The sequence below is a fragment of the Megalobrama amblycephala genome, linkage group LG3 (assembly GCF_018812025.1).
Source record: "Megalobrama amblycephala isolate DHTTF-2021 linkage group LG3, ASM1881202v1, whole genome shotgun sequence".
NCBI lineage: Eukaryota > Metazoa > Chordata > Actinopteri > Cypriniformes > Xenocyprididae > Megalobrama > Megalobrama amblycephala.
The window spans coordinates 51732197-51755746 of NC_063046.1; the positions used below are offsets into that span (position 1 = coordinate 51732197).

Genomic DNA, 23550 nt, shown 5'->3' on the forward strand with positions numbered 1-23550 from the left:
CAATTTTAAAGAGTAGATAAAAATAGTGTGGAGCCTAAATGTTTTACTATAAATGAGACATATTAAATTTGTTGTTAGTTATAGCGCACATGAAACTGATTTTATATGCTCTGCAAATCCAATTCCATTTGAAGTTCATGCTTGACACCGCTTCTTAGAAAATATGTGGTAACACATGTGGTAACACTCATAAGTGAATATCTGACAGTTCTTCTGTTTCAAGAAACCATTTCTACAGACTCTGTCCCAAGCCTGACAAGCCCATTTCACATGCAGTATACTGTTATTTAATTGTCTTTGAAGGCGGAAGTAAAAATGCCCTGTATTTCAGATTTATACAGAGAGCAGTGCAAAGTCTTGTTAACGTTAACTTTGTTTTTCCCATCACCATCAATTCCCAGCCACGACCAATGATCCAGTTGCTATTATGTAGCTTGTTAGCCATGCCTAGGCTGTGTAATTACCTGTGTCGGTGGCAATGATTGTCTTCTGCACTAGCTGATTCATTGCAGTAAATTATCATAGTCTGTAAAGGAGCTGTCTGAGATGTACAAGAGCTCAGTACATTCAGAGACTTGATTTAAAGGGTTAGTTAACCCAAAAATGAAAATTCTGTCATTTATTACTCACCCTCATGCCGTTCCACACCGTAAGACCTTCATTAATCTTTGGAACACAAATTAAGATATTTTTGTTGAAATCCGACGGCTCAGTGAGGCCTGTATAGACAGCAACGACATTTCCTCTCTCAAGATCCATTAATGTTCTAAAAACATATTTAAATCAGTTCATGGGGAGTACAGTTCAATATTAATATTATAAAGTGACAAGAATATTTTGGTGCATCAAAAAAACAAAATAACGACTTATTTAGAGTGTGTCAAACCGCCAAACTGTTCAAATCACGTGAATCTGGCGCTCCGAACCGCTGATTCGACACACTGATTCATAATGCTCTGAAGCTTCCTGAAGCAGTGTTTTGAAATTGGCCATCAATAAATAAGTAATTATTTTGTTTTTTTGGTGCACCAAAAATATTAATGACATTATTTTCATTTTTGGGTGAACTAACCCTTTAAGATTCTTTCAAGGGATGCCAATACAGGTTTTGGGGATTTACGAATCATATGTTGGATAGAAAATGAACTTTTGACTAAACATTATAGAAATATGCTAAAAAGATGAGTAATAAAACTTAACATCAAGTAGGTTTCATCAGGCAACATTTCATCAGACTTGTGACAATATGTATGGCAGTGTTTATTGAGACATCGTTTAGTGTCATTCTAAAAGAGATAGTTCATACAAAAATGAACATTAAATTATTTTCTCATCACAAATCTGCGATTTTCTTCTGCGCCTAACTTCTTCCTCTGTGTTCCACAGAAAAAAACTAAACAAAACAAAAACAGGTTAGCAGCATTACAAATTTTGAAATATACATGACACAATATTAAATAGAAATTTTACAAGTACATTTTAGTTTCCCATAATTGCTTGTCAAACCATATTTCAAAGACAAGTAATTATGAATTATGTCAATAAAGTGTCTGCAAACATTAGCCTACATTCAGTCTGTCAACATTCAGTACAATCGGCTACTCTAAAGCATAGCCTACTTCGTTTTCACTAAAGTTATCAAAGTTTTCTCTCACGTTTGCTAAAAATATTCTATGGAGAATTCTGTATATACACAGAAATTCTTTCATGTAGGCCTATTTTGGTATGAAAATAAAATAATGTATTTGTATTGGAGGTGAGTGAAAAAAAAAATCCAAGGGCACAAACTCTGTAGAGCCCCGTGCGGTGAAAGCAGGAACTGCAGCTCTGCGAGGAGGCGGTCGTCTTTATTTGGCGCTATATCCTCTGCGTGTAGATCATAAACAACGTCCATTATTTAGCATACTTCTCTTTTAATATTTTTCCAAAATTCGCTGAGAACTGCAATGAATAATATGCATAAACAGAGTTGGATGGTGTGTTTATCCTCAGTACACTTGAAATAATAATGATGAGGTAAGTGCTTCCGGTAGCCATCTTGTCGTTTAGCCGTGTATGATTGAGTGAGTGAGAGAGCAGCGGCTGCGTTGGAGTAACCGACAAACTCTTTCCTCTGTTACCTTATTAATCTTTCTATTACAAGATGTCAAAACGGCATCGGTTGGATTTAGGCGATGATTATTCGTCGAGCAAGAAGAGATCTTCTGACGGGTATGTTGAGCTTGAGGAGGGCTTTATCTGTCCGCTGAGGAGGGAAAGAGCGGCTAGGTAGCACTAGCATGTTCACACACTCGTGCTGGTGTGGCTTTAATATCGCACGGACTCTGACATAGTCGCTATTGAATAATATGAATAAAATACACAGCTGATATCCGCAGAGGTTATTATAACTCTCAGGAAAAGCGTTGTTTGCACAGAAGCGCGCGGGTCTTTGTGACTAGTGCCGCTAGCACGTGCGTTCACTAGGCTGCATGGGTCTGCTCGCGTGCACAACAGCGGCTTGACATACAGCAGACAATATTTACATTTCACTTGCTTTCTTGATTCGTTACTTTCTAATTCTGGCTCGCTGTGTGTAAAGAAGCAGACAGGAAACCTTTTGTGGAGCATAGATGTGTTTTAAAGAAGGCCGCTACATAAACACTAGTGTAAATATGTTGTGTAATCCTGACTTTGCCGGTGTCGGAATGTGGCTCACTAGGCTCTGAAACTGTCTGCAAAGAAACTAGCTAGAACGAGTAAATTTCTATAAATGAAAGTAATAAGTAAATAAATATTGGGGATGTGAGAGTGTAATTTTTCCGGTCTTATATTAATGAGCCGGATTTTTGGTTGCACACGGTTAAAGCGCGGCCTACTGTTTCACTTTGGATCATGTGTAGTTTTCACTGGCATTTTTGTGTTTTTAATTATTTTGCTTTTAAATAAGTATTTTAATTGCTTTTTAATATATTAATATATGTGTGTATGTATATGTATATATGTGTGTGTATATATATATATATATATATATATATATATATATATATATATATATATATATATATACATTTTATATATATATATTTTATATAATATATTTATATATATATATATATATATATATATATATATATATATATATATATATATATATATATATATATATATATATATATATATATATATATATATATATATATATATTTTTTTTATAATTTATATTTTATAAATATATATAATGATTGCTCATAGTTGAATGTGAGTAGCGTTGTCCGAATCTTAAAACGAATCGTTCTTTTGTGTTGGAACCAAAGCGGTTTGGTCGTCAACTTGTTGAACTGATGATTGAACGTAGTGAATCAATGAATGTATTGTTGTTCTTTTACTTTAACAGCAGAAATAGCATAAATGTTACGAATAAAATGCACTAGAACTATGATTACCGTTTGATTTAGGGCTGGGGGATATATATATCACATTTCGTCAGTAAAGCCGGTTCCCTGATTACTGTGAAATCGCCATCATCTGCTTTCAAATGGAGCGGCATTTAATAGACAGCGCCGTAGATCACTGACAAGCCACGCAATATCAAGTTCATTATCGAAGGCGATTCATCTGCGATAATGAACGCTTGTCAGTGAACTACGGCTCTGTCTATTAAAGGGATAGTTCACCCAAAAATGAAAATTTGATGTTTATCTGCTTACCCCCAGCGCATCCAAGATGTAGGTGTCTTTGTTTCTTCAGTAGAACACAATTGATGATTTTTAACGCCAACCGCTGCCGTCTGTCAGTGGTATAATGCAAGTCAGCGGGAACTTGGACTATAAGAGTAAATAAAACATGACAGACAAATTCAAATTAAACCCTGCGGCTCGTGACAGACAGCGGTTGCAGTTAAAAATCATCATTTGTGTTCTACTGAAGAAACAAAGACACCTACATCTTGGATGCTCTGGGGGTAAGCAGATAAACATCAAATTGTAATTTTTGGGTGAACTATTCCTTTAAATGCCGCTCCATTTGAAAGCAGGTGAAGGCGATTTAGCGGTAATCAGGAAACCGGCTTTACTGACGAAAAGCACGTGACAATCGCATGCTGTAAATGTTTCTCTTTGTGAGGTTTGGTTTGGAGTGGCTGAAATGCATCTTTACGCACAACTGCCAGCCAGCATGGAGAGCTTCTTGAGACTCCAGAAACACCAGCAGCTTCAAATACCTGTTTGCTGCTCAACACTGGCTTTTTTTTTATAGCTGCCCTTTTAATACAATTAATTTTTTTGACAGGAACTTTCCTCAATAAGCCTTTATCTGACCGAGTTCTGCTGTGCTCTAAATCACTCACAAATCTTATAATTCGCTAATCTCCATTAAGTTTCACACAATATTAGTTGTTTTCATGCCTTTTGCACAACATTGCACCATTTCATGCTTTTCATCTTCAAAAAGATCTTTCTTCCTCCCCATATTGCATGAGAACTGTGACTTGCTTAATAATGTGGAACAACCTCTAAGTAGGGTTTCCATAGATCTGGCAAATTATTTTGCAGAGATTGATACGAGTTATCTAAAAAGACATGGATAAATAAACAAACAAACATTTTCTTTGAAAAACTAAAATCTGAATGTTTATTGTACAGAAATCTTACTGATTTGTCTCTTGCATAATAATTTGGAACGCAGTGTGTGTAATATAAAATATATATAATATATATTTATAATACATGCATATATTTCTAAACTTTATACCTGCATGTGTGTGTATTTTTATATACATAATTATTATACACAGAACACGCATATATATTACGTAAACACAGACTTTTATTTTGCAAACGATTAATCACGATTAATCGTGATTAATCATTGCAGCCCTAGATAGTATTATTCCGCTCCCGTGGCATACAGAACTGAAGTGTGGACTCATTTTATAAAGAACCCACTATGGAGATCGACAAGAGTCAGTTGTTTGCAAAATTGCAAAACATAAAGAATCCTGCAGTCACTTTACCATTTTCCCTTAGATTGCACAAAATAGGGATTAGTGATATAAATGCAAATGATGCTGTATTGATTAAATAAAATAAAGTTGTTTGTCAGGTTTTATGCATATGGTGGTGTGTTCTTTAAAAATCTCCAAACATTAAAGTCAGCATGAAATCAAAGTTGACCATTCTTGTCTGTACATCACAATATTTAACACATTTCAAAGTGACCGATAACAGCCAACAGAAGTGACATGACTTCCACGCACTCGTAGATATCTGAAATCTGGACTTTTTTTCTGACCACTAAGTATGATTTATGTCAGTCCCTCCAGAAAAACACAGACTTTTTTTGTGATTGTTATGGGCAAAAAAATATGCGGGATATTTTTGCAATTTTATGAGATGAAATTGCGGGAACTTGCAAAACTGCGGTTTGATGAAAAAGAGAAAAAAAGGTGATTCCCCCAACACCCTGTTCTCACTAGGCTACTACCTTAATGTAAAGAGTCATTTCTTATTACTTCCTATGATAAGCAAGCATACTAAATCACAGAATATTTAAGTTCTCATTTTGTTTTATTTCAGACCTTAATTAACACATGGCTCAAACTGGTTTTCCAGCGTCGACCTCCGTCTGTGGTCCAACACGCAGTTGCACGAAGTATATAAAATAATTTGCTCCCACTGTCATGTAACACTCCGGGAAACTGCTTCGCGCGGTCTTTTGTGCTTATTTTTGTTGGCAAATGAGAATGATTTGCGTGCTTCATCATGGTTTCCCAGTGGGGTTTGCAGATGATGTTCACTTTGCGTAATTGCGTCACTTCATAAGGTTCCCATGGCAATGGGGGGAAAATATTGGCGCTTTACTTGTGTGAAGTAAACGCAACATTTTTCAACTTTCTGATAAGATATGTGACTTTTTTGCAACGAAAATACAGGGATTATAAATTTGCTTGCTGAAATCGGCAATTTATGCGGCGAAAGTGCGGCGTATTTGAAAAAATGCGACCCCCGCATAAATATGCGGACTTTGGCTGATTATGCATTAAATCAGGCGTTCGCATAATCGCGTTTTTCTGGAGGGACTGTTATGTGCTGAAAACCACTGACAGACAAGCTGCCTCAATTTCCAAGACATAAACAAATAAAACAATATAATTAAGGGCATAAAACACAATGCACTGCTGGGATGAGTTGCTAGCCTGTCTTGAAGTTATTGAATGAGTGAATTGGTTGCACAGATTAATAATTGATATTTACCAATGGTAAGGTTTTCTAAAAAGTGCAACTGAAACCCAACAGCTCTATAACACTGAAGTCTTTTTTTAAAAAGATATATTATGTAAGAGTTGGTTAACAAAGTCATGCTATTGCCTGCTTAAACACATTCTCATGAATGTCTTATGCGTTTGAGCATTAACTTTTGGTTTTCCGGGAAACTAAAATATGGGTATTAAACCAAAATCCCTGCTTACTTGTGTTACTATTACTTGTCTTCTCATCAGTAAGGACCGGGACAGAGATCGAGACGACCGGTCGAAGGATCGCGATCGTGACCGCGACAGAGACCGAGACCGTGATCGAGACCGAGAGAGAGACAGCAAGGGATCCAGCGTGCCCCTCAGCTCCAGCTTGCCAGCCGGTGGGATGCTTCCTCTGAAGCAGACAGCCATGAATCAGCAGATCAACCCCTTCACTAACCTGCCTCACACACCGCGTTACTACGAGATCCTCAAGAAGAGGCTGCAGTTGCCCGTTTGGGAGTACAAAGAACGTTTTAATGATATCCTCAATCGTCATCAGAGCTTTGTGCTTGTTGGAGAGACAGGCTCTGGAAAGACAACACAGGTTAGACAGCACAAAATTTTCCTAATGCCTTACATCTTTTCACAAGCTAGTGAAATTGCCATATTTTCCAAGTATGACCCACGTGAATTGTGTAAATCAAAAAAAAAAAAAAAAAAAAAAAAAAAAAAAAAAAAAAAATTAACTTTTCTGCCAAAGCAGAAACTAAATAGTTTAATGTATGAAAGCAAAGAAATTAGGATTTCCATAAATACTATTTTTGTAATCTTGCTGCTGTTCTGTAAAATCGAATATTTATTACTATAATATTATATTACAATAATTATTTGATGTGTTATTGTTTTAGTTGTAGTAACTAGGATTTTTAATTTACCGTACAATAGTAGTATTTCTTTATTGACTTCTTTATTGAATACATTTTTGGAATTTATTTTATGAAATGTATTTTACAGTACAATATTTCTTTATTTTGCTAGTTTCTGCATTTTAGATACAATATTTTAAATAATTATATTAGTAATTATTACATTACTTTTTTTTTTTATTTAACAGATTTATTTTACAGTACAATAGTAATATTTCTTGATTTAATTTAACTTAATATTTTAAATGACAGTAGTATTAATTGTTTAATATTGTTGTTTATTATAAGTCATATTAGTGATACTCCTAGCATGCACAGGTAACCAAAGCTGCTGTACCCTTTTTCACAACCTTGCCGAGAGGGAATCTGAAACTGGGACTATATTAACAAATGTACTCATTCATTTGGTTTAAGGAAAGACCTGAGAAACACAGTAGAGTGTAATAATGATTTGGTCACGTCCTCTTTTTCAGATCCCTCAGTGGTGTGTGGACATGGTGAGGTCCCTCCCTGGCCCGAAGCGCGGTGTGGCTTGTACGCAGCCACGTAGGGTGGCAGCCATGAGTGTGGCTCAGAGAGTGGCGGATGAAATGGACGTCATGCTGGGGCAGGAGGTTGGGTACTCAATCAGATTTGAGGACTGTAGCTCTGCAAAGACCATACTAAAGTAAGTTATAGAAAACAAAGATTTAGACATCAAATAATCTGTACATGGTTTTTCAAGATAGTGGAAGTGAACAGTAGTTGGGTAATTTTTGACAAGACATTTGGTCTTTTTTGGTGATGCCTAAGATGATGAAGAGTGATTTTAAAAATGTCTTCTGTTTACAGATATATGACAGATGGTATGTTACTCCGTGAGGCTATGAACGACCCCTTACTGGAGCGATACGGTGTCATTATTCTCGATGAGGCTCACGAGCGCACATTAGCCACAGATATTCTGATGGGTGTCCTCAAAGAAGTGGTCCGTCAGAGGTCCGATCTTAAGGTTTGTCATGCTGACCGTGTATTTGCACCACCTTGTGGTTATTTATTTCATATGAGGTGGGGGATATGTTGGGAAGAATATTAAAGTCAACATAAAATGGAAATTCACCCCATCAATTTTCTAAATGCATCTTAATATTCGTTTACACTTTATTTTAAGGTGCCCTTGTTAGTGTAATTATAAAACAGGAACTGAGTAATATTAATGAACATTGAGTTTAGGGTTAGTTGGACTTTTTATTACAGTCCTGTTCCGTATGTACATTCAATGTAGTCGTTATAGTAATTACAATAACTAGGTACTTTGAACCTAAACCTATATTCATACATTTATCATTGATAGACTTCCATAGACCTGATGGTTTCTGTTTAAATAACCAGTTACATAAACATGCATTCAAAGTCAGAGAAAGAAAAGCTTCAGTTATTAAGCTGAATCAAGCTGAACCAGGAGAAATTGTCCTCATAGCAAATGCAAATCATTTTGCGAGCGTGTCTGTCTCTCCGTATATTCTTCATCGGATTGTTGCCTGATGAAGCTTCTCTCACACCTGACAGCTGTGTGGCCGTTTGTTTGAAGACAAACTTGGCCATTCCACTCAGAAATGCACAGCCAGTCGCTTTAGTGGAGGTAAAGCGACTGCTGCTGGGTCAGCCCATTTGAAAGCCATCAGCCCAAGGATAGCAGAAGCACAGTGAGTTTTATGGCTGAAATGTGCTGGACCGATTCTCATAAAGCAGATGGGTAATGACTACTTGTTGTCAGGAACAAATCAAAGGTTATACATGTGTTCAGAGACTGTTAAATAAGGTCTAGGTGACTCCAAGTGATCCCTCGGCCCCGTGTCCCCATCCGGCTTTAAAGTTTAATATGCTTTAAGAGCAATTATAACGTGTCATGATGTGGAAAGGTGCCGGGTGGACCTCAAAATGGCTCTGTGCTTTTTTTTTTTTTCCTCCATTAGAATCATAATGTCCCCAGAGAGAACGAGATGTGCTCACTGTAGACACAGGCATAGAGTAGCAGATTTTACCAAGTGCTGTGTGAAATGGTTGTCTGTTCAAAAGCCAATTCAGTCTGTTTATTATTCCCCAGGTCATCGTAATGAGTGCCACTCTGGACGCTGGAAAGTTCCAGGTTTATTTCGACAACTGCCCCTTGCTCACCATTCCCGGCCGGACGCATCCCGTGGAGATCTTCTACACGCCCGAGCCGGAGAGAGACTACTTGGAAGCGGCCATTCGCACAGTTATCCAGATCCATATGTGTGAGGAAGATGAGGGAGATGTACTGCTCTTCCTCACTGGACAGGAGGTAATGTTACTGATGTCCTGGAGGATTTGTGGAAAATGCTTGAATTTAACCGTTATGTTTTCAAGGTTTGAAATGTGCTTGAATTGAGTATCGTCCTCAAAAATGCTTGATTATTTTTTCCTTAGTTTATTATAAACTGCTTCCCTGTACTTGAAAAGCACTGACTGTACTTGGAAAATGCTGGAAAAAGTTCTTTAATTTTACTTTTTAACTCTGTCTAAAGTCCAAGTATGTTACTTATATATTATATTATATTATATTATATTATATTATATTATATTATATTATATAGTCAGCCTAGCTGCTGTTAAGTGTTACTAAGTAAAAAATATTAAAAATATTTTTATACAATATATAAAAAATATTTCATCAATTAATGTAAAGCTGAAATTAAACAAAATTAAATAAAAATAAAAATAAAATTAAATAAAATATTAGATGAAAAATGTAAAAAAACAAAAAAAACCTTTAAGAACATTAGAAAGGTTGCCTTGGGAACTGAATGTTTGTTCAAGTGCTAAAATTACTAAATGATAAAAAAAAAAAAAAACTCAAACACTAAAATTAAAGTGAAAGTGGAAGTGACATGTGTAGCCTAGTATTTCACCCATCCAAGTGCGCACACACACAGCAATCAGTATTGAACATGTATAGACCTTCCCATACCCCCCCCCCCAAAAAAGTATATAAATTAAGGTTTATTAAAAATATTAATGAATGCTAAAATAATACTGCTACTAGTAACTAATTTTGAACAACGATCAACCATATAGCTCTCAGATAGTGATAATCATTTATTTTGCCTAAATTAATTCTGTTGCTTGCAAACAAAAACATTTAATTATATTTGATTGTCTGCTGCGTTTGATATCACAGCTCTGGATAGGCACTAGTGAAGGTTGAGTTTGTAGTGCTATCAGATAATCAGCGTTGTCATGGCTATAGAGTGATTTAGTCACATTGCATTTATGAAGTATTAAAATACAAATATTGTAAAAGAAAACGATAAAACCCAACTGTGGGTGCTTCCTGTTGTTTTGGTTGTGTGTAGCTTTGACTTCACATTCAAGAAGCTCATTATGAGCCACATTTGTCATTTTTGACATTTTTCAAGCTGCCTCGCACAGAAAAGTTAAATAGTGCAGAAGAGATCAATGCTTAGATTGATAATGGCCATGAACACAGCTGGCCTTGGCGCAAAGGCAAAAGCCTGTGAGAGATGGCAGAGAATGACCTAGATTCAGCCCTGAAATTAAGCCATTTATTATTTTACGTCTCCACCAACCAGTGCTCACCTGAGCGCAGTGGAGGGTCAGGGACCCACCCAAATGATAAATACGGTCACAGATGGAGACTCACCAGTGTTCCCTGCTTATTTATTCTCTTCCTTTTCTCCTTTTGCAAGGATCAAAGACAAAATAACTTAAATTCCTTAGATGCTTTACATAAAGATAATGAGAAGACAGAAATTATGCAATTAAAGTAATTTAGAAGATTCAAAACTGCATTTGCAAAACATGCCAGGCAAATGATCTTTTATGCCATGTTGAGTCTGACTTTTCAAATAACTGAACATTGTACTTCCTTCATTTGTCTCTCACTTCCTTTTTCAAAGAAAAGTCACATCTTCGCACCATCCACCTAATCAGATAATTTGACACCCTATTTATTAACGGCCGACTCCCGTCATTAGTTTCTCCAGTGGGTCTGGTCGTGTACATCCGTTTTCATTTGGAGGTGTGAGATTGATCGCTGGCTCGTTGCAGAATGAATGAAGTAAGTTGCAGTTGGAGTGTCTCCACCACCATTGGATGATAATTGAGTGGAGATTTATTGATGCGCAGGATTGTTCTCTTTGCAGTGAACTAATCATTATCAAGTCCAGAATGTCAGCGAATACAAGCGACCGATCTTCATCATGAACAGACCAATTCTGTGTTTCCACTTGTGGTGCATTTTCTGCATAGCTAGTGGTTTCAAATGTTACATATTAAAATATTGTTCTAAACACTTGCAAATCTACTAGGGCTGCACGATATATTGTTTAGCATCGATATCACCATGTACGCATCCGCGAAAGTCACGTCGCAGTATGTGCGATGTCCGGAATAGGGATCGTAGTTGATCGTGATCCGTATTTGCCAGCTGTCCCCCAGTTCGGAACGCACGTGATTCGTGGATTAATTGTAAAGTTTAACAATCATAGAATAAAAGTTTATCATTTGCATGTGTTTTTAAGTCCTCTCAGTTTAAAGGTGCCCTCGAATGAAAAATTCAATTTATCTTGGCATAGTTAAATAACAAGAGTTCAGTACATGGAAATGACATACAGTGAGTCTCAAACTCCATTGTTTCCTCCTCCTTATATAAATCTCATTTGTTTAAAAGACCTCCGAAGAACAGGCGAATCTCAACATAACAGCGACTGTTACGTAACAGTCGGGGTGTACGCCCCCAATATTTGCATATGCCAGCCCACGTTTCCAACATTATAAAAGGCATTAGACAAGGGCAGCCGGTATTAACGTCTGGATGTGCACAACCAAATCATCAGACTAGGTAAGCAAGCAAGGACAATAGCGAAAAATGGCAGATGGAGCAATAATAACTGACATGATCCATGATATCATGATATTTTTAGTGATATTTGTAAACTGTCTTTCTAAATGTTTTGTTAGCATGTTGCTAATGTACTGTTAAATGTGGTTAAAGTTACCATCGGTTATTACTGTATTCACGGAGACAAGAGAGCCGTCGCTATTTTAATTTTTAAACACTGGCAGTCTGTATAATGCATAAACACAACTCCATTCTTTATAAATCTCTCCAACAGTGTAGCATTACCCGTTAGCCACGGAGCACTATCAAACTCATTCAAAATCAGAAGTAAACAATATAACAGTATACAATACTCACATAATCCACCGCATACATGCCGCATGATGACGAACACTTTGTAAAGATCCATTTTGAGGGTTATATTAGCTGTGTAATCTTTAAGGCACTGTTTAAGGCAAGCGCGAGCTCTGTGGGCGGAGAGCACAGGATTTAAAGGGGCCGCAGCATAAAATCGGCGCGTTTATAATGATGCCCCAAAAAATAGGCAGTTAAAAAAAATAACCCAAAAAAAAAATCTATGGGGTATTTTGAGCTGAAACTTCAGACACATTCACAAAATCACTTTTGTAGCTTTAACAAAGATAAATTGTATTAGTTATATTTCAATTTATACAGTGAAGACTGTGCAGTGTTATTTTACGTTTGATTTACCTGAAAAACATAAAGCACTGCTTATTCATGTGTATCTTTGTTCTATCGAGTTTCTTTGCTTGTAATTTGTCTTATTACTTTGTGCAGATGCACTACTCTACAAAATCATCCTAAAATGATTAATTCTTTACAAATATAGCTTTTCAGATCATCTGGTGAAATTTTCATATTGCAGAAAAACAAAATATCACTCATTTTTTTCCAATATTGTGCAGTCCTGCCTCAAACTCAATCCATTGGTTGAGCAAGCAGTTGCTGTGTCAGGATACTCAAACCAACAAAGCAATGTTGAAATCGCCAACATTTTAATACAGGAAGTCAACCTACATAAGGCATTCCTAATTAGTGTTTACATAAAAGAAATGACACAACTTGTGTCTTTAACTCATACTAAAGACCCTGATATACTTCAAATGAAGTCAAAGAGCAAACTAGTGTGACTTAAAGGGGTTACTTCAGGATTTAGTATTAAGCTTTGTATTAGTAGAATACCACTAGTATTTTCGAATTACCGTGCTTTCCCCCTTCATATCAGCCCGAGATGAGAGATTTATGCAATTTTATTCTGTAAAAAAGCCTCCGATGACGCAAAAATCGTCATTTTGCGTCATCGGAGGCTTTTTTGGCCAGAGGCTTAAAACTACAGCCAGTAATAGCAGGTAGTTCCGCATTTTTTCACCACGCCCATACATATGCGCATTTGAGGTTACTCACGGACATGGATCAAAGATTTTATCAAAAGTAGGTGTCAATTATTTTTTTAAGCTTACCGTAATTAACTTTATTTTGTCTGCACTACATCAGTGGTTCATCTCGCAAATTTATCGGTCTCTGCAGTCATCTCAACCAATACAGCAACAGGCTTTTGTTGTAACGTTAGCATAAATAGATAAATAGACTAACTCAGTTTTACAGAACAGTGGCTTTACTTTGATAACAGTCAACTTATATGCAACTTATATGTAATTGTCTATCTAACGTTACTTTGCTAAGTTTGCAGTTTTACTGCTACCTACAACACTACATATAGGCTACTGTGTTATCAGTCTAGTATCAGCGAGTCTTACCTCTAGGCCAATACGCTTAGTACCAGATGCCCAGGCTGTTCGTCGTCTGGGAAAGTGAATATCGATGGTATCGCGGTGTCCTTCAGAATGGTTCTCTTCATTGCAAGGATATTTGGTTCGTAGTCCTCGTGCTTGAAATGGAGACTACATATTCTGCGTTTTTTTTTTTTTAGGTTTTCTATAACGGTGTCATCTCCAAACTTCGGGTGTTTGATGTCCCGCAGCCACTGTTTACATCGCTCCAAATCTTTAACTTAATCGGAAAATGATGGAAACTTACTTGTCCTTTCCTGGTTTTGGGTGTACATCCTGGTACAAAGCAATTTAGCACCATTTCGCTGTAAATGTATGAACTAACTCACGATTTATAGAACTAATATGTAACAAAGCAAGCCTAGTTGTTTGAATTTTCCTGGTAATGCCGCCTGTAACCGATAGGCATGGTTTGGGCGTGGCCTCGCAAGGGCAGCAAAACAAGTGCATTCTGGGAGTTGTTGTCTTTCATCCACATAAGTCAAAAATACATTTTCTGCCTTTTCTCAGTCTAGAAAGCTCCAAATTCAAAAATAATTTCACATTTCTACTACATAAATGACCAATTTTAAATACACATTCATCTTTCCAGGGGTGAAGTACCCCTTTAATTTCGAACAAAATTGGGCCGAAACACAATTTTTAGGGTTCGAAACAGCTTGACAAAGAACTGCAGTGTATATATACATACAACTATTTGGTTGTACCACCTGACATAAAGTCAAGAAATGAATTTAAACACTTTGAAATGTTATTTAACAACTAAAACTTATGTAAACATTGTCCATGACTCAAATGTGCATTATACCATTTTTAAAAAACACCTTTTTTGAAGCTTTATTTGTCAATGACCCATAATCAGATTCTTTCTTATTAACTGCTGTTTTCTCACCACCATTTTTGTTGAGTGTTTTTGTTACTGAGAGTAAAGCACACAACTCATATTCATACATTCATCTAAATGCCACTCCCAGCATGTGGGTGGTGTCAGGATGTTCGCTAGTAGCGTATAGCTGCAAAGGTATTTCAAACCTTCTTTTTACTCCTAAGAGAAGAACAAAAAAGAATTTCAGATCTAGCGTTGCAGGTATTCACTTTGGTGGCTTGTTAATGTGTTTTTAATTAGGTTAACGGACTGCAAATGGACTAGGGCAGTTGAAAGGGTGCTGTGCTTAAGCATTTCCCATCTTTAGCATATGACGAGACTAATGATCACAGTAGTGGAGTTGGCTATTATACTTCACCCATTTAAAGAATGATTGAATATGCTAAAATCTAGGCCAAGAATGTGTTTATGCTAGTCACATAGTAGCTCAGTTTGTTCCATTTTAGTTGAGCAATTTACACTGTTTGTCCACTCCGTTTAAGGGATAAAAAGGTTATTTATCTTTTCCTTGGTCCTGTTAATGCAACGAAACTCTGCTGAAGAAATGAATGACTTAACTCTTCAGGCTTTTTTGCAAACTTGCAAACAGCAATTAGTTTTAAACCACACAATCTTTCAAAAAGAAAAAACCCTCGCAGATACGGTGCAGTTATTTGTTCAACTTTGCTCGTTCAAATCAGGTCTAAATTATCACTGATTAAGATTAGTGTTTTCCTTTAGATCTGTGCCAGCTAATTTGCATCTGCAGCATGTAGATTAAAGGGGCCATTTAAAATATTTTCCTCCAGCATTGTATCGTGCCCGCTGCGAGAAGCGAGGGATCTGGATTTGGCGCCCTGCTCCAGGTGCAGGCTCTTCTGCATTGGCACAGCCGCGTGTCCCTCTCTCCCTGGTGCCTTGGCAGCACGTATAGCAGTCCTCCTGACAGCTGCCGCTTCCCAAGGGCTGATGGACTATTAATACTTTGGCTAATTTGATCAATCCATTCAGATTTGCCTTGTCCTGCTCCGTTGTGGCAGAGCTTTGATTAAGATGCACATGGCCACCGGCGCCATTTTCTGCGCATATTGTACCCCAGGGAGCAGTGTAGAGCGTGCACGGACTACCGTGTCTGGGATATCAGCACGCTTACGAGCTTTAATGCTTTTATGGATAAATGATCAGCTATGGCTGCTTGGATACGCAATGAAAGAGTTTAAAGTAAAATGTCTCTGAGATGTTTAGGGCCTTTAGATGTCGCAGTGCATCGATAAATGCTTTATTATAACAGCCTGAAGTTTTTGTAGAGATCATTGCTTGACTGTTTATCATTGATCTCTTTCCTGTTTAAGTCGCAATACTTACTTTGACCTGAGGATGGCAGTACTGCATAAGCTGTGACTTCGTATCAGTAGGACCATTCCACTTGTGATGAGCGTAATGTGCTCATGCATAAAGACAAAGCTTTGTAGTAAATACAGAGCATTCTTCAGTTGTGTATATAGTGAATATTTTCTCTGACTTGCGAGAGAACGCATTTAGTAATGGTAACAGTGGTCTAGATTAACTTTATTTTGACACTTTCTTGTAAAATGTGTAGCTTGTTAATGGTTTGTGCTTCAGTATGTACATTTGAGCTGGTTGGATCAGTGCTGTCTCTAATTTGCTATGGCGACTGTCATGTATTTCTAGATCTCAAGCCCCCAATGTTTGTGACGTTCAGCATCACTTAACTGATCTGTTGTGATTTGCTCCTGGTTATGCATCATTGCTGCTTTCTCATCTCACATTAGCCCTACTACATTGCCATCTGGAATAATAAAGCTTGCATGTGAGAGTGCACATGCCCTTGTGTCTGCCGCTGTTGATAAGTGCAGCCATAGGGATCTTACCCAAGCACCATACACGCCATGCACTCCAGCTTTTCTTTTTCTCACTCTGTCGACACAACTGGCATGTCAAGTGTACCGCAACTAAACCACCCAAGCCTCAGTGACGCTGGTGTTTCCAGCATCGAGGAATTGATCTAGCAGTTAATGATGTTTGTAAAAGTGGCTAAGGTGGAGATTATTGGGTAGCTGATCCAAACTCAGTTGATATGATTTGAAGTTGGACAAATAGAGGGTAGATTACACAACTCACTGATCTGGAATGTGTAATGTTGTAAAGCGTATGAAAATAATCTGGAATGTGAAATGTTGTAAAAGCGTATGAAAATAATATTACTGTTTGTCAAAACACCCTATTCTCCCTGTTTTTGAAAGGATAGTTCACCAAAAGTGACAGTTGTCGTCATTTACTCAATCATAGTCATTCGTATTCTTTCCAAACCTGTATGACTTTATGTGTAACATAAAATAAGATATTTTCCATACATTGGATGTCAGTGGAGTCCAAAACAACATTGGACTCCAGTCACAAAATCCTAAGGGAACATTGTGGTTTTGTTACAGCGTTTTAGTTTGGTTTCTTAGGTCAGATTGAAGGAAAAAAACTAGCTATTTTCTGGAATACATACTCAATAATCAATGACTCCGATAGGATCCGGGGCACAAAAAACGTGGATTGGGACATTCCTAGTTACTTGCTGCTTCATTGTAATTATGCAAATTACTAACAATTGTGGAAAGGAAATCCTACACCAATTGTTTTTTTGATGTAGAGGCACATTTTTCCAGTGAGCCTAGTTTGTAATTAAACAAATTTTAAATGGCTGACATTTGCAGATATGTTGCAGTTCTTAATATGTTGAGTACTTCGATTGAATTTAAACACCAAAAATGTCTTTTGGCACTTAGAAAGTGGTAATTTTGGACCTGATTCTCAGTCTGTGGCCTCTAACGTCAGTCTGTTTACATTCTAGGAAATTGACGAAGCCTGCAAACGGATAAAACGTGAGATTGATGATCTCGGCCCTGAGGTTGGCGACATCAAAATCATCCCGCTCTACTCCACGCTGCCACCACAGCAACAGCAGAGGATCTTTGAGCCACCTCCACCCCGTAAACCCAGCGGTGCCATTGGCAGGAAGGTAAACATCACAGTCACACATCACGATACATGTAACAAGATTGCAACACAGCATATTCATGAAAGGTATCGCTTTTAGTCCCTCTAATGTATTGGTTTTTTTGAGAGAGAGAGAGATTTTGATATTAATATTCCACAGACAAAAGTGAATGGGATTGTTTACCCAAAAATGAAAATTGACCCAACAAACGTAAGACTTTCATTCATCTTTGATTCTCTGAATTTTTGTCCATGCATTGAATGTCCATTTAATCAAATCTTCCGTGCATTAAAAATTAATTATAAAAGTAGTGAATGAATGTCTAATGGATTTGGAACAACATGAGGGTAAATGGTTTTTATTTTTGGGTCAACTATCCCTTTCACCTTTGTCAGTGGAATATTATATCAAACAATCAAAACATTGATATTTGTATCGGCACAGCCATAGTAGCCTCTTAAATCCATTTAAAGAAAGAAGAGGATGAGAGAATGACTCAAGTTTGTCTGTAGAGGGAAGAATGAGGAGAAAGGAATGGTGGAAATTAGGTTTTCTTTTTTCTCCCCTTCCATCTTTAGCTTTGGTATAGTAATGACTCATAACATATGCTGCTTTTGTCAGCATATGATTCTTTTCTCTAATTTTGGAAAGGAAATTTACTCATCCTTCTATCGTTTGAAAAGTGTTAGAGCAGTAATCTTTTTTTTTTTCTTTTTTCTTTTTTTTTTTTTTCTCCTTGAGTCTGTTTTGGACCGTTTGCTTTCACTCCATCCTGTTCTGCTTCCCATCTGTCTCCTGACTTGAATATGGTCATTTGCCATTTTTTGGCATGTTGGTTTTGAAAGAATGAGATTCACTGTAGATGTTTTATCAGAGCTCATCCACTGTAAAGTGTTTCATCATCTGTCATCCTTTACACTTAGCAGGAGGTTGTGCAGACGCAATCGTACTTTTGTTTTCTCTGTTCCCGTTTCACTACTTCTCTCAAACAACCCTGCCGCACCTGGACGCCTGCGTGACTGGCCAAAGATCTGACAGAATATCACAGCTGATCATCGGCTATGAGTTTGCAAACATTTAGCTGAACATCTGATGAGGAGTTGATAAATGAGTCATCGCCCCAGCTTCCCATACAGAAACCGCTCCGCTTGTCATTATTGCCGGCAAAGATTACTGATGTCCTAATGAACGAACGCAAACGTTCAATGATCCGCAAAATTCATCGTTCTTGTTCCTTCAACTTGATGGCTGTATTTGTAGCAAGAACGAAATCTTGGCTACATGCCTGGTTTGTGTTTTGATGTACCAAAGAGCATCAGCATCCGCCTGCTTCAGATATCAAGTATCTGCCTCGTCCATTCCTCTCCGCTAGGGCATTGTGTCATTTCATCTCTCCCTGACCACTTCCATGTTTAAAGAGGCTCTGGGTTTCTCCGAGGTTTGATTACTCGTAAGCCAGGGCATAAGCTGCTTCAGAAGTTCAAACATCCGCCGCTGTTTGCCTGCACTGTTCAGAAGAAAATGAAAGTGAACATGGATTCACGGGGGCTGATGTGAATATGCTGCAACCCCTGTTAGGTGAACAGAGAAATGCTTGTTCAGAAAAGGTTCTATTAAAAAAAACAACAAAAAACATGACATTTTGATTTTGTTGCTATGTTATCTTATTTAGGGCAAGATTTACTAAATGGGGCAAATTAGCGTGAGCGCAATTCCACATGCGCCGATGGGAGTGGCAAGTTTTGCGCATGATCTGCTGACGTGCAAATTAAAGAACACAGACGTGATCAAATCATTTACGTAATGACCAATGCAATCTACCAAGAGCAGTGCAAATTAGCGTTGGGTCGCAAATAAGCAGAGCTGATGCTCATCAAGTGCGGTTGACACAACTTGTTACATGTAATATACGGATAACATCTTCCTCTGGCATTCCAAAGAAATGAATACGAGTGGAAAATATTTTCTACCACGCGCTCTCTGTTCTCTGCGGTGTCTCCTCCTAGCAGCAACAATTGCAGCCGTGGCACAAAATGGGTTAAGACATGATTTTTTTGGGTGTTAAATAATGGCGCAAACATTACTAAACCACATTGTGTGATTAATTTAAATACCCTCCTCCCATAAATTGCGCCTGAAAGGGAAACTCCTTCAAATGCATATGCAATAAGGTCAGCCGCAAAAACAACTTTTGTTGGTAAAGCATTTGCTTTACCAACCAAAAAAAGGTGTAATTTTAAAGGTTAGAAGCTTGGCTTCATGTTGAATATAGGGATTATGACCATCACTTAACAAGTGCTTTTGAATTTGCTGACATTAGAAGTGCTCTATTTTCATAGCATGAAAAATAACTGCTTTTAAATGAAATTGTGATCCGTAAAATCTTCGTACATAACTATAGACTTGTCATATATCATTGAAAAGGTCTCTCCTAGCAGAATACAAGCAGCATATTTGTTTCAGTTAGAGACCTAACTATACCAGGTGTTGGTATGAAAAATTGCCGCCAACGCACATATAAACAGTATACATATGATGCTTTTGCACCATGTTTTTGTACTAACTTCGAAATGTTAGTAAACTATAGTAGGTGGTCTCGAATTAGCCCAAACACACGAGACAATGCGTAAATCATGCTTGGCCTCCAAGCTATAGAGACAGAGCGCATTTAGGCCACGCCCACACCGGAGGAGAAAACAATCTAGCCGTCTCCATTGACTTTGTATAACGTGAGGCTGCCTCCGTCATTTCTGGCTTATAACAAAAAAACGGAACAATGTCTAGTTCTTATAGTAATATGACCCGTTACGCTCTGTTTCACTGCCTGTATCTACTTTTGTGTCCTTTAAACATTTGTTTTTTGGGGTCGACAGCTTATAAAAACTTAGTTCTGGGTTTTTTAGCTTGTTTGTTCTATTTTTTATGCTATATTTTTACGCCTCACGCTATATAAAGTCAAGGGGGACTGTTGGATTGTTTTCCCCCTGGTGGGCGTGGTTTTCAGATTATGACGCGTGTCACTCTGTCTCTATAGGATGTTCATGAAGAAGTAATTTCATGAAAGAGAAATTGATCTTATACCCAAAGACCCATTAACCTTAATTTCAAACAATTATGAATATGAAATACCGGGAAATAAAATGAAACATTTACAAACATTATAAACGTATGTTTCCGTATTTGCGATTTGAGCAGTGTAACTTTTGTTTTGTTGACTTCATTTTAGTTTGAACTCGCTGAAATGTAAAATTAGCAATGTAGAACTGATGTTGTGTGTGTGTATGTGCGAGGCGCCTGCACGATCAGTTGGATTTAATAAAATAAAGAAAGAAATAGAACAAATATGATGTGCTTTCTGCCCTCTCAGTTTCCAGGAACTTGTTTGTGGAGTGTTATGTTGCTATTTGCGCATGTAAAACTAAACCCCAGGGAAAACATTTGTGGTATTTCCGATGGGTCCCAGACACCCATCTATTCTAATTAAATTTTAATTTGAAGTTCTAATTTTGTCGTTTAACGGATAATGATCGGTTCAAAATCGTCGGTGGTTCAGAAAAATATTCTAAATGAACAAAATGCTCTCATAACAACTCTCCACTTTGCTTTACTTTGGATTTGCTTTGCTGCACGTAAGTTCACGTTAACTCAAACTTGCGTACACGAGCTGAAACCTGACGTGAGATTTGATTGTAGCCACCGCTTGCGTCCATATTGATAAATGCCAAGTTTGGCATGGAAATGAGCATACACACAATTTTCTGTCGTACGTTCATTTAGTAAATGAGGGTCATTGTGTAGAGACCAGTCAGACACCGTTTTACCACTGGAGCATGCTTGGATTGGTTTGCATAGCGGATCTTGATTTACTACACGCCATAGATTGGAGCGCACAGCTGTAATGGCGCTGGAAAATCACTCATCCACCAAGGATCTTATTACTTGTTGTTTATTCTGTGTACTGTTATTGTGGCATTTACATAAGTAGTTCTTGTTGAGTAAAATCATTTGTTTGGAGGGTTTTTGGACCCTTGGTATTAGATAAATTAGATAAATTAGATAAACGGCTAGCCTACCCAATCCATTATTGAAGATATTAATACATTTAGAATACCTAACTACAGTTTTCGTCATGTCTGCTGCATGTGTGTTTTGTCCATGAGCCACATGCACCTCAAAAATATGCACTCTAATGATGACCCTGCTTAATCGCCCACCGAAACGTTTTATTGATTAAATAAACGACAATCAATGGATTGTCAATTAATCATTAATATCACTAGTTCCTTTTGTCATTTTTATTTTAGTACATCAATTTAAACTAAATTAAAATAAGATGTTGTTTAACTATTACCTGGAACTTAAATTTAAAGTAAATTAAAAATAAATTAAAAATAAAATAAATTTAAGTTCCTGTGTTGGTTAATGACTAACATGCTAAAGAGAACCATATTTATTATTATTTATAGTTTATTATGGTCTCAATACTGGCATTAGCACAGTTATGGCTCCTTGAGTGAAGCAACATACAACATCATGGTTATCATGTAGCCCTTTAGAGCCTAAGCACAAGTGCAAATTTAAGTTGTGACAATGTTCAAGGTTAGTTGCATTAGGTCATTTTAGCAAAGTAATTTGAACAAGCAGCAAAAATCTTTTTGTTGTTGTTTTTTTTTGAGTGTGCGGTATCTGTACAGTGTCTTCGATTTATTTATTTTTCTGGCATCTTGCTTTTCTGTCCTTCGGTGGCAGCAGTACATACAGTTAGGCTCAGATTACCTTGTAAAAATGTCAACTCTTCACACCCTCTGGCATATATTAAATACAATGCATATAAGCCACCTTTGGCAGATACGGGGTGCGTGTGTGGATATTTAGATCTGCACCTTGCAGTCACATCCTCCTTCAGGACAAATCCAACAGCTCTATTGCACTGCTGATTCATGAATTTATTAGATGGGATTTAACTTAATGTGACTCTCAGCAGTCACATGTATGGAAATTGAGGACTGTGGCAAATTTTGGCAGCAACATTCTTGATCCTTGAGTTAATTGGGATGTGGTAAGATCTCCCTTGTGCTGACTGGAGGAATGGAGGGTTATGGAAGAATTAAGGAGATAGTATGGCTGCCGTGTATGTGTTAACCACCTAAAACTATCCTTAATGAATACCTGCTTTGGGTGGCAAGTTTTGCTTGTTAATAACTAGGGATGCACCGATATGATTATTTTTGGGGCCGATACAGATTTTAACAAACAATTATTGGCCGATACCGATATTTGTTACTTCCTCTCTTATTTGAAATTTTGTCATCAAAATAGATAGTGTTTTGATCATGTTTTTTTTAAATGAGCAAAGCTCAAAAACACCTGCATTAAAATATACTAGCAGGTTTATTGCTGTATCATCAAATAATTTTTAATGAACATGGATTGGATCCATTTAATATTCAGCAGGCCTATATAAAGACAAAACAAAGATACATATGAAATAAACAGTGCTTTTTAGATAGGTTTAATAGTTTTCAGGTACAGAAATAAAGTAAACAAATGTAAAATAACACTGAATGTTCTTCACTGTATAAATTATATGCATATTAATCCTTTTTTGTAACAGACTTTATTGTGGTTAATTTTCTAATTTGTTTTTGTATACATTTTAATACTTTTTGTAAGTTTAAATATGTATGAGATCTGCACTTTCTCCTTTACTAAGGCGGGACTCTTATTTTGATGGGTTTTCTCATCTACGGAGCTATAAGGGTAATGGAGAGCACGCAGTTCTTCAGAGATTTTGCAGGTTTAAATCTTGTCAGTTTATTAAGCACTCCTGAAAAGGCATAAGATCTGTATGTATTTG

General features: G+C 37.1%; 1 protein-coding gene across 2 annotated transcripts in view; it reads left to right on the plus strand.

Moving 5' to 3' along the window:
• Positions 1 to 1830: 1830 nt before the first annotated feature.
• The window catches only part of dhx15 (DEAH (Asp-Glu-Ala-His) box helicase 15), a 40465-nt gene continuing 18745 nt past the window's right edge, over positions 1831 to 23550 (plus strand). The window contains exons 1-6 of one of the 2 annotated variants that reach the window (XM_048186027.1): positions 1831 to 2016; positions 6479 to 6821; positions 7617 to 7810; positions 7975 to 8134; positions 9230 to 9448; positions 17547 to 17714. In XM_048186027.1, the coding sequence (XP_048041984.1) occupies positions 2009 to 2016; positions 6479 to 6821; positions 7617 to 7810; positions 7975 to 8134; positions 9230 to 9448; positions 17547 to 17714 (1092 nt within the window). In that variant the 5' untranslated portion in view covers positions 1831 to 2008. The other variant, XM_048186026.1, reaches the window with a different exon arrangement.